Raw genomic sequence first — 13,779 nt, 5'->3', positions numbered from 1 at the left:
ATTTAAGTTTAGTAATTATCTAATATTCCTATTAATTTATTTGATAAGAGGTTGCACCAACCATTTACATTGGTGTAGCTAACTAGCCGTTATTACATTCAGTAAGTATAGTCTCGTTCCTCCAATAACAGTAGTATTTCACCGTCCAAAAAGTAGCATTCTCAACCAAATTTTGGGTATTTGTCCTAAAAGGACAAGGCTGTGAAATTAACGTAACTGCGTTTTCTGGTATCAGTTGCCCTACAGGCAAAGGCGAGGTATGTGTACTGACTTAGTACCAAGTCCTTGTCAATGTATTATCTACCTGAGATATTAAAGAGTAGGAAAAGACAGGCAAATTAACATGTTCACCATCTCCGATGATTGTACAAAAAGGGATTAAAGAGTACTTGAGACTTTTGTTAAGTGTAATAGTAATCACAAAGTTTAAATCTTGAACAAATGGTTGATGCATATGCACCCAGCAACTCTCATGAGTGGTGTACTTGGCCAACCAATTTATCCGAGCAACAAACCACAAGGTCAGGTGATGATACGATGTATAAACAAAACATCCCAAAATTGTACTCATTTCCAACAATAACGGAAATTTCATTCCTTTCCAAGCCACGAAAAGAAAAAGAAAAAAAAAAAAGATTACCCATTAACTCAAAAATACAAATTCCATCACCACCACCAGCACACAACTCTATCAGTTGCTTTTCTTCTACTCCCTTCCCAATCCCATCAGCAACCTCTCTTTCTCTTTCTCTCTCTCTCTCTCTCTCTGTTTCTGTCCTTTTGGCGGGAGGTGGGCCCATCTCAATCAAAATCTCTTCTTTCTCAAGTCTCTTTCTCATAAATTCTCCACAGTCTACGCCCAACCATCTCCCTACCTCCACATTCTCTTCCTTCTCCTCCTTTCTTCTTCACTGTAAATATCTCTCACTCTCTGCGTTTTTCTTCTCCTCTAACTTAGTACGCAAAGCCCACTAAGAAGCAAACATAGAGAATATGAAAAAAGACCTTTCTTTAGCATTGCTCTGTTTCTCTTTCTTCTTCTTCCTCTTCTGCAGCACCAAACTAACTCTTTCTCTTTCTCCTGATGGTCTTTCCCTTCTTGCTTTAAAATCCGCCGTCGATCAGCCATCCGGTGATTCCCCTTTTGCCGATTGGAACGACGACGACCCCACCCCTTGCCACTGGACTGGCATTTCCTGTATGAACATTTCCGGATTCCCAGACCCACGTGTCGTCGGAATCGCTATCGCCGGCAAGAATCTACGTGGGTATATACCGTCTGAGCTGGGAACTCTAGTGTATCTTCGACGACTCAATCTTCATAGCAATAACTTTTATGGGTCGATCCCTGTTGAGCTCTTTAACGCCACTTCACTTCACAGCCTCTTCCTCTATGGTAACAATCTCTCAGGTCCTCTTCCTCCCTCTATCTGTAACCTCCCCAGACTCCAAAACCTCGATCTTTCAAACAATTCTCTATCGGGTCCTTTACCAGAGAATTTAAACAATTGCAAGCAGTTGCAGAGGCTGATTTTAGCGCGAAATAAATTCTCCGGTGCGATTCCTGCTGGTATTTGGCCAGAATTGGACAATTTAGTTCAGCTCGATCTTTCATCTAACGAGTTCAGTGGATCAATACCCAATGATCTCGGCGAACTCAAGTCTCTTTCTAATACCTTAAATCTCTCTTTCAATCATTTATCTGGGAGAATCCCAAAATCTCTGGGAAATTTGCCCGTCACCGTGAGTTTTGATCTGCGAAACAATAATTTAACCGGCGAAATACCTCAAACAGGGTCATTTGCTAACCAAGGACCAACTGCTTTCCTGAACAATCCTCTGTTATGTGGGTTTCCTCTCCAGAAACAGTGTAAAGACTCTACAAAGAGCTCACCGGCAAGCCAGAATTCGACGCCGGAATCCGATGATAATCCCAAGAAAGGCTTAAGTTCTGGGTTGATTATACTTATATCAGTAGCTGATGCAGCTGGTGTAGCGTTCATTGGTCTAGTAATAATCTATGTGTACTGGAAAAAGAAAGATGATTCTAAAGGCTGTAGCTGCACAGGGAAGACCAAATTTGGCGGGAACGAGAAATCGCATGCCTGCGGGCTCTGTTCCTGCGTCAATGGCTTCGGAAACGAGGAGTCTGAAGCAGAAGATGTAGAGAAAGCAGAGCAAGGGAAAGGAGAAGGTGAGCTGGTAGCAATTGACAAAGGCTTTAGCTTTGAACTGGACGAGCTGCTTAGAGCTTCAGCTTATGTATTGGGGAAAAGTGGGTTGGGAATAGTATATAAGGTGGTGCTCGGAAATGGGATTCCGGTGGCGGTTAGGAGGCTCGGCGAGGGAGGAGAGCAGAGGTATAGAGAGTTTGTAGCTGAAGTCCAGGCTATTGGGAAGGTTAAGCATCCAAATATAGTGAAATTAAGAGCTTATTATTGGGCCCCTGATGAGAAACTTCTTATCAGTGATTTCATCTCCAATGGCAACTTGGCTACTGCTCTTAGAGGTCAGTTTAGCTATTATTTTTTCCCTTTGTTTCTCTCATTACAGTCCTTGTAGTTTCTGGTTCTTGTGAAACTGTGGTGGTGCTCTTTCTTAATGGCTTAGTTGGTGGGAATTGGGTAGAAGACAAATGGGCTTAAGTACGTTACAATCAAAATTGACCTTTTCTTTAGCAGGAGAGTGGAGACTCAAAGATAGGTTTACGAGGTGGGTGACATGCCTTTAGTAATTGAATAAGTTGGTGAAAATAGACCTAATTAGTGGACATAGAGTTGGCCATTATAGTATCAACACTGTGTGCAGCATGTGTGGTGTGGCCTACCGGCTATGATTTACTGCAACCACCCATGCTCTCATCCTAACTCTACACCCTTTTTTCTCCATGCGCGTTGTGTGCTCTCGCTTTCCCTTCTTAACGGTACTATACAAATGTCTTGCAAAATTAATGTCAATATTTACACATCACACTAATCATCCTTATCAATAAGTTTTAATTTTATTTTTTTAAAAAAACTAATGATTTAATGCATATTATTACTCCTAGTGGATTAGAGTCATGGGGTTGGAGATAAATGATTGGAGTGAATATTAATCATATAAATTCCAAAGTTTATTGTGGGATCCTGGAGTTAGGTAGTAGGCACCATTGGTTGTGACCGAGTGAGATCTACCAGACACGCTGGTTGGCCCCTCTTTCACTGGCCTGGCCATGCAAGGGATAGATTGCTGAATTGTTGATGATTAAAGGACTCGAGCACTTCAGATCTCTCATCACAGGATCATACATGGGTCTGAAAAATACCCATCTAGAGTTCGAATTGGAGACCTCAGCTCTAGAAATGAATTCAACATTACTTAATCAAAACTCATTGGTCACCACCAATTACTCATGTTATTCAGTAAATGCTGCTTCCAGGCTGTAGATATATGGTCCCCTGCCGATAATGTTCATCCTCCTTTGTTAATCTTCCTTCCATAATCTAATTACATTACACCTGGATTTTGGATTTTTTCGTTTAAAGGTACTTTATGAAGGTTCCTTTGTATTCTTCCTCTTCACTTTTTTCTCTGAATTTTTAGCTTTTCTTTTTCTACTTTCTGTTCTTCCTTTCAAGTTCCATGTCTTTTGTGTTTGAGGGAAAACATTTTAAAAAAAAAACTTAGTTTAAATATAATGATTTTCTTAAAAAAAAAAAACTGAGTATCATATGTAGATGCAGTGATCAAGAGCTTGTCCCTTAGTATAGAAATGTGGTTAGGTGGCTGTTGCTTTTAGGGTCCCCTCTGACGGATTTGGACCACATTATCTTCATATTTCTCTCACTGAGTCTCACCGCTCAAGTTGTCTTGACTAGTTGCTTGTTGCTGACAGAAGGGCTCATCTGTGTGAGGTGAGAGCACACTGTGAGTGATTAGCACAGGCTTCATGAAGCTAAGGATTGTTTGTCTAGGCAGCATAGCAAACATTTAATAACAACTTTGTCTGCTTGTCTTTTTGGTTTCTTTTTTGTTTTTAGGGAAGATACTGAGTAGAAGTACAACATGATCTTATAATTTAGAGACAAACTAGTCAAGCTTAAAGTACATTTACAAACACAGTAATTAAACAAGCAAACTGTTATTAAAAATTGACTAATTTTATTCTACAGGGAGAAGTGGTCAGCCATCGTCCAGTCTGTCATGGGCAACCAGGCTGAGAATTGCCAAGGGAACAGCCAGGGGCTTAGCCTACCTCCATGAATGCAGTCCAAGAAAATTCGTCCATGGGGACATCAAACCATCCAACATCCTCCTCGACAACGAATTCCAGGCTTATATTTCTGATTTTGGTCTAAGCAGACTAATCAATATCACTGGTAACAATCCTTCTTCCTCAGGTGGATTTATTGGTGGAGCTTTACCTTACGTAAAATCAGTCCAAACCGAGCGAACCAACAATTACTGTGCTCCAGAAGCTCGTGTTCCTGGCAACAGACCTACCCAGAAATGGGATGTGTATTCATTTGGAGTTGTCTTGCTTGAACTGCTGACAGGGAAATCTCCTGAACTTTCACCAACCACATCAACTTCTATAGAAATTCCAGACTTGGTAAGGTGGGTAAGGAAAGGGTTTGAAGAAGAGAACCCATTATCAGATATGGTAGACCCAATGTTGCTCCAAGAAGTGCATGCCAAGAAGGAGGTACTAGCAGTTTTCCATGTTGCTCTTGCCTGCACTGAATCAGACCCTGAGGTTCGACCGAGGATGAAAAATGTGTCTGAAAATCTCGAGAGGATCGGAACATAGAAAAAAACAGAAAGAAGGCTTGAAAGTTTCTTGATTTTGCAAATTGCAATGAGCTTTCCAGTTTTGCCATGGCGAATTTTTTGAGAGGTTGAGGTAGCTTAAAGATAGCTTCAGCCACCCAATTAACTTCGATTTCCAATGACTAAAGAATCAGATCCAAAATTTTTGGTAGCATAATTGGGTATAAATTGTTTTTCTTTTGTGGGGTAAGTAATAAGTAGCTTGTATTTGTAATTTAAATTTCCATCCCACTTCCATGGATTGGGATGTGTTGTAATAAAAATGTCATCCATATTCCGTTTCTCTTCTATATTTTGCATTTGCTTGCCAACGAGCTCTTTGTTCCATTTTTACCTCTCTTTCTATTGATTTTTTTTTTCTCCTCCAGATTATTGGGTTAATGCCAAGTAACTGAAATATGAAAATGTAAAAATTATGAAAGTCTCACTTAGAAAATTAAATCAAATTAAATTAAAAAAATTTGATTTTAATTCAATTCAATTTAACAATTTTATGATAATTTTTGGATGCAATCCGCATCCTCACATAATTTTCTTATTTTCTAGCCATTACAACATTTAAAAAAATATCAAATAAAAAATAAAAAAATTAAATCATTTTAAAAAAATAACTTTATATTTTTTAAAATTTAATAATATATAAATGCAAAATATTAATTTAATAAAAAATATTTTTTAAAAAAATATTTATGAGTTGCGTATCAAGAGTTAAAAGCTCGAACGAACTGAACTTTAATTCCTTTATATATACCATTGCCGTTTTTAGACGTGGAAAGTGTCGTTTTACAATACACCCACCCACAGCCGAAGAGTAAAACGTAAAATCTCCTCTCTGTTTCCGACTCCACTTTTTCCACCTCTTTAGCTCTTCTCGCACAGTCGAAGGCTCTCGTGATCTAGCATTATCCTTCCTCTCTGCTCTCTCTACCCTCTCTCACGGCCTCGCCTTCACCCAATTGGGAGTCGCCCTCCATCACATTCACTGCTGTCTGCTTCCCTCTCGGACACTCGGTCCTCCCTTTTCTCTTTTCTCTCATCTCTCTTCGTGGTCCTCACTGTCGCTGCGTCGCACTCAATCTCACTCACTCATCTTGGCTCATTGATCAACTGTCTCGGCCTGTCCATTGGATTAAGGTAATGATTTCTCACATTCGATTTTAGGTTTTAGGGTTCTGATTTCTATATGAGGGTGATTTACTAGTCTAGCAAGATTTGACCTCCTACTGAGGTCTGTGTAGTTCCAATTGCTAAAATTTTCTTAATTTCTGCATAATGTTGCTATAATTTGTATGTTTCTTTGCAAAAATTTAGTGACAGAAGGGAGGGGAAAAAAGTTTTTTCCCAATCAATTCTGTGTTATTATCACAACCCTTCGAAAAGAAATAAAAAAATTTTAATGTGTGGTTTAGTAGAGCTTCATATTTGGTGAACTGTTTCGTTTATTTCGATTCACATTTATTTTGAGCGATCAAAAGTACAGTGATAGTGTTAGGGCATCATAGCCAGAAAGTGAATAAAAGATATTGGATAGTATTCTGTGAAGATGCTGCTGTTTTGGTTTTACAAGTTTCATAAAATGATTTTACAATCACAGTGACTTTAGGTGTTCAGTGAAGGGTCATAATGAATTTGGTTTGGGTTTCTTCAATTTTTGTTCACTTTGACTTGCCTTCTCTTGCCTTAGCTTATAAATGTTGAACTGGAATTCTTATATGCATAGACTTTTGGGTGATTTTGTCGACCCTGTGAGCTCCTGCGAAGCCTGGATCCAAAATCTAGCTATTTTTCCCAGCAAGTGTACTCTAGACCTATATTCTTTGCTCTACTTCGCTCTATTCCTCCAAAATCTATCTATTTTTCCCAGCAAGTGTACCTTACACCTATATTCTTTGCTCTACTACGCTCTATTCCCTCCCTTCAGGAAGCCCTAACTTGTTTAAAAGTTCTTTCGTATTACCTCGATTTGTTCGAATTCATCTTTATTTGCAAACAAGTAGCTGATTTTAGGTTTTAATTTTTCTATAATTCATCAAACAATTGTCAGTTTAGTTTTCTTTTCTGTTATGCATTAGGCTTGCCATGCAATTGTTACTCAAAGCTGGCTACTTTGCCCTTCTTGGATTTGTATTCCAAATGGATGTGCTTATTGTTAAGTTTCTGAAATTTGGGAGTTCGTTGAATTTTATTTGTAGATTTGAAGGAAGAAAAGCTATCAGTTTGAGGATCAAAACATGGTAAAGTATTTGATTTTTGAAGAATGGGATTTCATTTAATAATGGGTTAGTATTTTGATATCAGTTGTTGTCGCTTTTTCAGTCAGCACTCTTCAATTTTCATTCGTTTCTTACGGTTGTGCTATTGGGAATTTGTACTTGCACTTTTGTGAAGATGCACTTTCCAGCAATCCTGGAACAGAGAACAGGGTATGTATCCTCTATCCATTTTAACTTGAGTTCTTATTTCATGGGTCTAGTTGCAATCTGATTATTATTATTATTATTATTATTATTATTATTATTATTATTATTATTATTATTATTATGTTAGTGGGAAATGTGCTGATGCATACGAGTTTATTTCTCCTTTGATTTTATTAATGGGAATTTTCTCTTTTGAAAAGGATAAGTTTTTAGATTTGAGATGATTTCTGAAAAGGAAATTCAAATTATTGGTTTGCATTGAATAGAATTCTGATGAGATTTCCTATCAATGAAATAGAATATTTTTAATTTTACAATATGGATAAAAACGTCTATGTTTTTATTAGTTATATTACATTGTACAAATGCACATTAAATCCATAGTCTATGAACTTTTGAAAAGTCTATAGTTATTAAAGGCGCACTAAGGCACCAAGGGGTGCGAGAGCCTAGGCACGCACTTGAGTGAGGTAAGGTACAAAAATATAAAATAAAATATAAGATAATTCTCTATATCAATACCATATAATATTTAACAATAAAAACTAGACAAGTAACAATATTTTTGCAATCCAAATAAATAAAACCAAATTATTATAGATATAAATGTCTTAAGAATCATACTATTTTCCAAATTCTAACTAGTAAATAAATGTGAATAATCCAATTGAACAAAATTGAACATTTAACTGAAGACTTGAATATTAAACTAGATCAAACGTATGATTAATCTTTGCTTAATCCAAAAGACCCATGAAAAATTTAGCAAATGATTTTCACAAATATATACATAAAAAACAAACTTCAAAAGTTGGGATCAATGAATCATTAAAAGCAATGTTATAACAACAGCACTTGATACACCTTCATTATCTTCCACAATAACTATGCTGAAAAAATAATGGCAAAAAGGAATTAGAAACAGATTCTGAAATGAAAAAATAAAATGCAAGCTTCTTCTTCTTCCCCTTCTTCCAATCTTGCATTTGGTTATGCAATCAAATAATTTGCTGTTTGACTCTTTCCATGTCGAGCACATGTCAGTGTTCTTACAAGATATTCAAAGTGAATTTGTTTTTTTGGGCAATGTGGTTTATCTATAGGGACTGGTGATTATGGGACTATTGACTGTAATAAGCCTTTTGGACAGGTTTCGAGGGTTTTTCTGGAAGGCAGCCAGAATAGGTAGGGTATCTTATCTGATTGCATTATCATTACTTAATGGACTAGTGACAAATATATCATATATTCATCTTTCTATTGGCATTTTCTATTTCTAGACAACCTTTTCGTGTGGCAAATAATGTATTCCTTTTCCTCCCTATATTTGAATTAGTTATTAGTGTGGACCTAAATTTTTCAAGATAAATTGCAATTCCTTTGAATTACATAAAATTTTTTAAACTTTGCATATAAAGAGAGTTACCCTGATCCATGTATTATTATAATAAGTGGAAAATTGTCATGCACATTGTGCATCTTTGGACACTAAAGTCACGAGACAGCATTTTATAGGATCGATGAAAAAAAATAAAATCTAAAATAGTAGAAGAGTTTAATTTTTGAACTAAATAGAGATGAAAGGATTGAAGATTAGGATTCAATCTCTGGATATTAATTCAGTTGGTAGCAACTGGGTGGGGTAGGGCAGGAAAGCAGTTCACATGCAATTTCCAAATGCATACTTGTAATTTGTTGATTGTGCTGTCTTCAGGCAAATATGAGATCATAGGAATCATGACTTCATGTTAATAGAATCTCTTAGAGATTTCCATCAGTTTGAGTAGCTTTCCTAGCTGATGATTAAAATCTATGTTGTTCAAAGCAATTAATTGGGATTAAAGGAATGGTAGTGAAGTTTCATGGGATTTAACTTGTGTAGGGTTCTGCATTAAATTGTTGATAGTATGTGTAATATAATGATTTACATTTTATTTTATGCAACCATGAATTCTAGTATGCAATTATAATTTGATTTAGAATTCTAAGATTTCTAATTATTGAGGTTGGAAATACATACAATTAGAACAACATTATTGAGCTTTGGATAAAAGCTTAATATGGTACTGCTGAGGTTTGGATACTCTGATTATATAACATGGAAATACGCAAAAATGACATTGTTTTGTAAATCTTGTAAAAACATGACCGACTGTTAGGCTCGTGCGCCTGTCACTAATTTGGCAACTAATTTATATTCAGCAATCAAACTTTTAGTCATGTAAATCATGTGAAATAAACCTACAACTCAAATTGTCTTCTGATAGTGTCTATGTTTATTCTGATTGTCATGAACTTCTAATTGCATATGCTAGCATGAAGTACAATCTGACAGCTTGTACGTGTGCTGAAATAGGTGAGCGGTTGAGCCCCTGGGTGGCTGTGGGGTGCTTCACAATGGGTGTGTCGATAATATTTTTCTGAGGAAGAAGAATCTTATTTGTGTATTTGGAAGTAAGCTCCGTTTTTTATTTGTACGGGTAAATATGCCACTCATTGGAATTTGATGTCATTCAAATCATTTCTGTGATAAGAAGTGTATTGATAACCATTGTTTCATTATGATATTATGAACTTGTTTTGAAGGCATTCTTTGGCAAAAATGTTTGTTGTTGATTATATTATTTAAAATATGACTACTAGATTACTGGATACTGAGGAGTCTTTCAATCCATGCGAAATTGAGTGTATGACATTTTTTTTGTTTTATTTTTTATATTTTTTGGAAGATGGGGGATTTTCATCACCTGAAAGGTTTATTTTATAATGGTTTTGATTATGGCATCAACCTGAGCCGACAGTACATAACAAACTTACAATTCTGAGATTCAATGGAGTGAAAGTATCAAAATTTCAGAAAATATGTTACTGCATGGAATGTTTTTCACACATTGGATACATAGATCCTTTCATAAATATTGAAGATGAGAGAGAGAGAGAGACCGAGAGAGACTCTGTGCTAAATAAAGAGGCACCATGTTTTCCCCACTTGTTAAGTTGGACAATAGTGATTTTAGAGCATGTATTGATGTAGTTATCTGATTCATACATAGGGGGTGTGAAAACTAAGAAGGTAACCATAGAGGCATTAGTTACTTCCTGAGGAATGTGAGAAGAAAAAGCCAAAGCTCAAGCTGAAATCAGAGCCTTTTGGGGCTTAAGTGCAGCTGGGACACAAGCTATGATATAGATTGTAAGCTTATCTTTGAATCTCCTCATGATCACAACCTGCTCTTCACCCCAGTGAATTATTGATAGGATTGTCTTCTTGATTGGTTTCTTCTTAGAGCTCTCCTTGGTGACCTTGCTCATCTTTTCTTTGGCTCTATCGTCTTCTTCCCATTTAAGGGGATAGCTCCTCAGAAACACCCTTCTGTTATTGTAGTCTTCATAGCGGAAGCTTCTTGCCTTCATCCCATTTTCTTTCATGTCTTTGCTATCCATGCTTCAAGAAGTTATCAATAGTCTGATGGAGATCACTTTTTATAGGGTTATTTAAAGGAGAAAATAAGAGAAAGGGATGGGGTTGAGACTTGAGACGGGATGGGGTTGAGACTTGAGACGGGATGGGAGGAGATATTAGTAGAGGGCGTGATAAACCTGGGAGAAAAGATACAAGGCCAAGAACGATTAATTATAGTAGAAAATGATGGTAAACCCTATTATTTGGCTTTTCTTATGTTTTATCTGAGTGAAACAGTATTTTTAGTATCCATCATATATGCTCTGTGGAGCTGGTATATTACTATATTAGTATATTGGTTGTTGTATGCGGTATCCTTTTCGTGTTTCTTGATTGTTAGACTTTCATTTTGTGATGTGGAATTGACATTGTAGATTCCGTTTCAATTGATTTGGAGCACTGCCAGTGTAGGCAGCATTAGATTACACAAGCATTTTATGTTCTTGTTGTTTCTCTTTTGGTATTCCATGTCTGAGGGATATGCTTCTCTTTTTCTCCCCACAAGAGCCAGCAGCGGATATCCTTGTTTTACTCAAAGGAATATCTTGCGGGGCAATAGTGTGAGCTTGGATATTGAGGTGACAATTTCTAAAGTCCTATGCATTGATCTTGAAGTGATCATCGCTTGAACTTAAGCATCTCTAAAGATTCATTTTCATCTAGAAACCCATTTACGCTAGTAGCATTACAGATGCGCATCTTAATCCTTGGTTCTTATACTGTGGATGCATATGTATTCAATCATGGACTTTATTTATTTATTTTTTGGGATATTGATGTTGGAATTGATTTCAAACAAAACTGAATATGAAATCTGTTTGAAGGAAAAAAAAAAAAGCTGAATATGAAAAAAGATCTGTTGTTTCTCTCTAGTAGTTGTGGATATGTGTGGGACCTATCAGCATGTATGAGATAGGGAGCATGAATCTTATTGTGTGTTTGGTTGTACTTGAGTGCGTTGTGAAAACAAAGGTCACCATACAGAATTCTGTAGTGGTCAATGAAAGACAAAGGAAATAGTTTGCCGTTATGGGACTGTAGATGGGAGGAATTTCTAAATCTATGATTTGGGGAAAACACTATTGCATGATATCGCTAAGGCACGTCATTAATTTATTAATGATGTTAATTTAGTTGTAGATGAGCAATTTAATATACAAAGACAAGATGGATAACTTCATTGACCTAATTTCCAACCGTTACTTAAACCACTTGTTATTTATTATATTATTGTCTTATTCTAATGATCTCATCATATATTTAAGTGATTTGGATAATTTCTAGCTTTTTTTCTTTCTTTATTTATGATGAGTTGATATTCAAAGTATTATTATGCGAATTCTTTATAGAAAAAATAATTGAATCTTAAGCTTCATTTATTTTATGTCAAGGGGTAAATTTGGGTAGTGAAATATAATTTTTAGAGACAAAAAAAATATTTTGTATTTATTTTTGTTTATGCAATTCTAGGGATATAATGACTTAAGCATAGTGATCCTGTCACCCCATTGTGTCCTTAATGCTTTTTAAGGAGAGTGACTAGTTGACTAGTGACAGGTGTAACTAGTCACTGATATGGTGATTTTTTTTGTCTTGCTGCTCCTTATAAGTTCCTCTATTTATAAGTAATGAAAGGATTATTAATCCAGTTGTATCGATTATACTATATGAATAAAAGAAGTAGTTCATTTATGATATATTTGTGTCTCGTTATTCATTATGCTTGAAATGCCTGCTATATACAGTGCTTGTAATATTTTTCCAATTGCCTTGTTAAGTCCATGCTAATATACTCATCTTATTGGACAGATTATCACGGGATTCACTTGGCTGAATATTTTCTGTATTTTTTAACATTTGGGCCACAAAAAAATGGGTTAAATCAATGAGAAAAATTGAGTCATTTTTCATTTTTTTAAACTTTAATAACTTTATTAAAATATGAAATAACTTATAAATATATGATATAAATATATATATTATTAGTTTAATATTACAATTAAACAATGAAAAAAATATTTTCACAAAAAATAATTTTTTAAAAAATATTTTTAAATATAAATTATCAACAGCATCTCGTGGAAATATCCACTTTACCTGAAGATGCTCAGGTTGGAGAATCCCTTCTTCCTCTTCTCAGTCCATACAATATCTATGATCTTATCTCTCATTTCTTCCGAAGATCTTTGTCAAAAGAATATGTAATGGATCAATGCTCGAGTTCATCAGAAATCCATCCCGGATGGAGATAGGAAGGGTTTTCTCATCTTCACTTTGAGCTATTCGACTTATCGATGAACATGCGAATAGGGACATGTCTTACCACTTTGCATGCGAAAGTGTGGTATTGCGTTTTCCCTAACTACAATCTTTCCCTTAGAGATCCACATCAAAAGTCCAAATCCAACTCAGTCACATCTTCCATGATGGCTACGTTATACCACGGATTATCAAGATCATAGATCTATCTCACCATCTATATCAAATGATGCAAACCACTCCAACAATTGTTTAAATACCATCCCAAAGGATTGGTTAACCAATTATGAAAGGCTCCATTCAACATCTCAACCAATAATCATCTTTCAAAAGGAATCACGATGGCAAACTTCCTTCCACCACCATGGCATTCCATGATGGTCCCATTAGAAAAGGAGCAAGAAGACTATCCCATTGGACAACCATTACATCTATCCCTAGAAAATAAATGGTCGCATGCGATGAAGATTGTGATTGTTGTGATAATGGAAAATGAACATGATTCCATGGGTGTCTATGATGCGGAACCATTGGTGTTATTCATAACATATTGACATGAGTGGGAATTCTATCAGAATAGAGAGTAATCATGCACGGAGGAGCCATAGTTCTAATGAGTTCAAATAGGTGAGGAAAGGGTATAAAAGTAATCCTTAGGGTGTTTCTTGCACTTAGGTAGTGAAACAGATGATCAACTTAGCCATTTTAAAATTGTGCATTGGAGGAGGAGTATGTGGAGAGGATGAAGATGATGCCATGAGGATCAAGGGAGTGTAGAGGAAGCTGTGGAGGGTTTGATAGAAGGTCGAACTAAGTTGTGCTTCC

The 13,779-nt window shown here is 36.0% G+C and overlaps 2 protein-coding genes across 2 annotated transcripts; both read left to right on the top strand.

Annotated features, from left to right (window-relative positions):
* Nucleotides 1-463: 463 nt before the first annotated feature.
* Nucleotides 464-5,102, top strand: LOC110634962 (receptor protein kinase-like protein ZAR1). Its single transcript, XM_058128892.1, has 2 exons — nucleotides 464-2,509; nucleotides 4,155-5,102. Exons 1-2 carry the CDS (start codon nucleotides 994-996, stop codon nucleotides 4,790-4,792), a joined length of 2,154 nt encoding a protein of 717 aa, XP_057984875.1. The 5' UTR covers nucleotides 464-993; the 3' UTR covers nucleotides 4,793-5,102.
* A 485-nt stretch (nucleotides 5,103-5,587) lies between these two features.
* Nucleotides 5,588-9,884, top strand: LOC110634978 (uncharacterized). Its single transcript, XM_021784145.2, has 5 exons — nucleotides 5,588-5,946; nucleotides 7,005-7,046; nucleotides 7,129-7,235; nucleotides 8,383-8,417; nucleotides 9,589-9,884. Exons 2-5 carry the CDS (start codon nucleotides 7,044-7,046, stop codon nucleotides 9,654-9,656), a joined length of 213 nt encoding a protein of 70 aa, XP_021639837.1. The 5' UTR covers nucleotides 5,588-5,946; nucleotides 7,005-7,043; the 3' UTR covers nucleotides 9,657-9,884.
* Nucleotides 9,885-13,779: the final 3,895 nt, after the last annotated feature.

Source organism: Hevea brasiliensis, chromosome 10 (genome assembly GCF_030052815.1).
Source record: "Hevea brasiliensis isolate MT/VB/25A 57/8 chromosome 10, ASM3005281v1, whole genome shotgun sequence".
NCBI classification, from domain to species: domain Eukaryota; kingdom Viridiplantae; phylum Streptophyta; class Magnoliopsida; order Malpighiales; family Euphorbiaceae; genus Hevea; species Hevea brasiliensis.
This window is presented reverse-complemented; position numbering and strand designations above follow the sequence as displayed.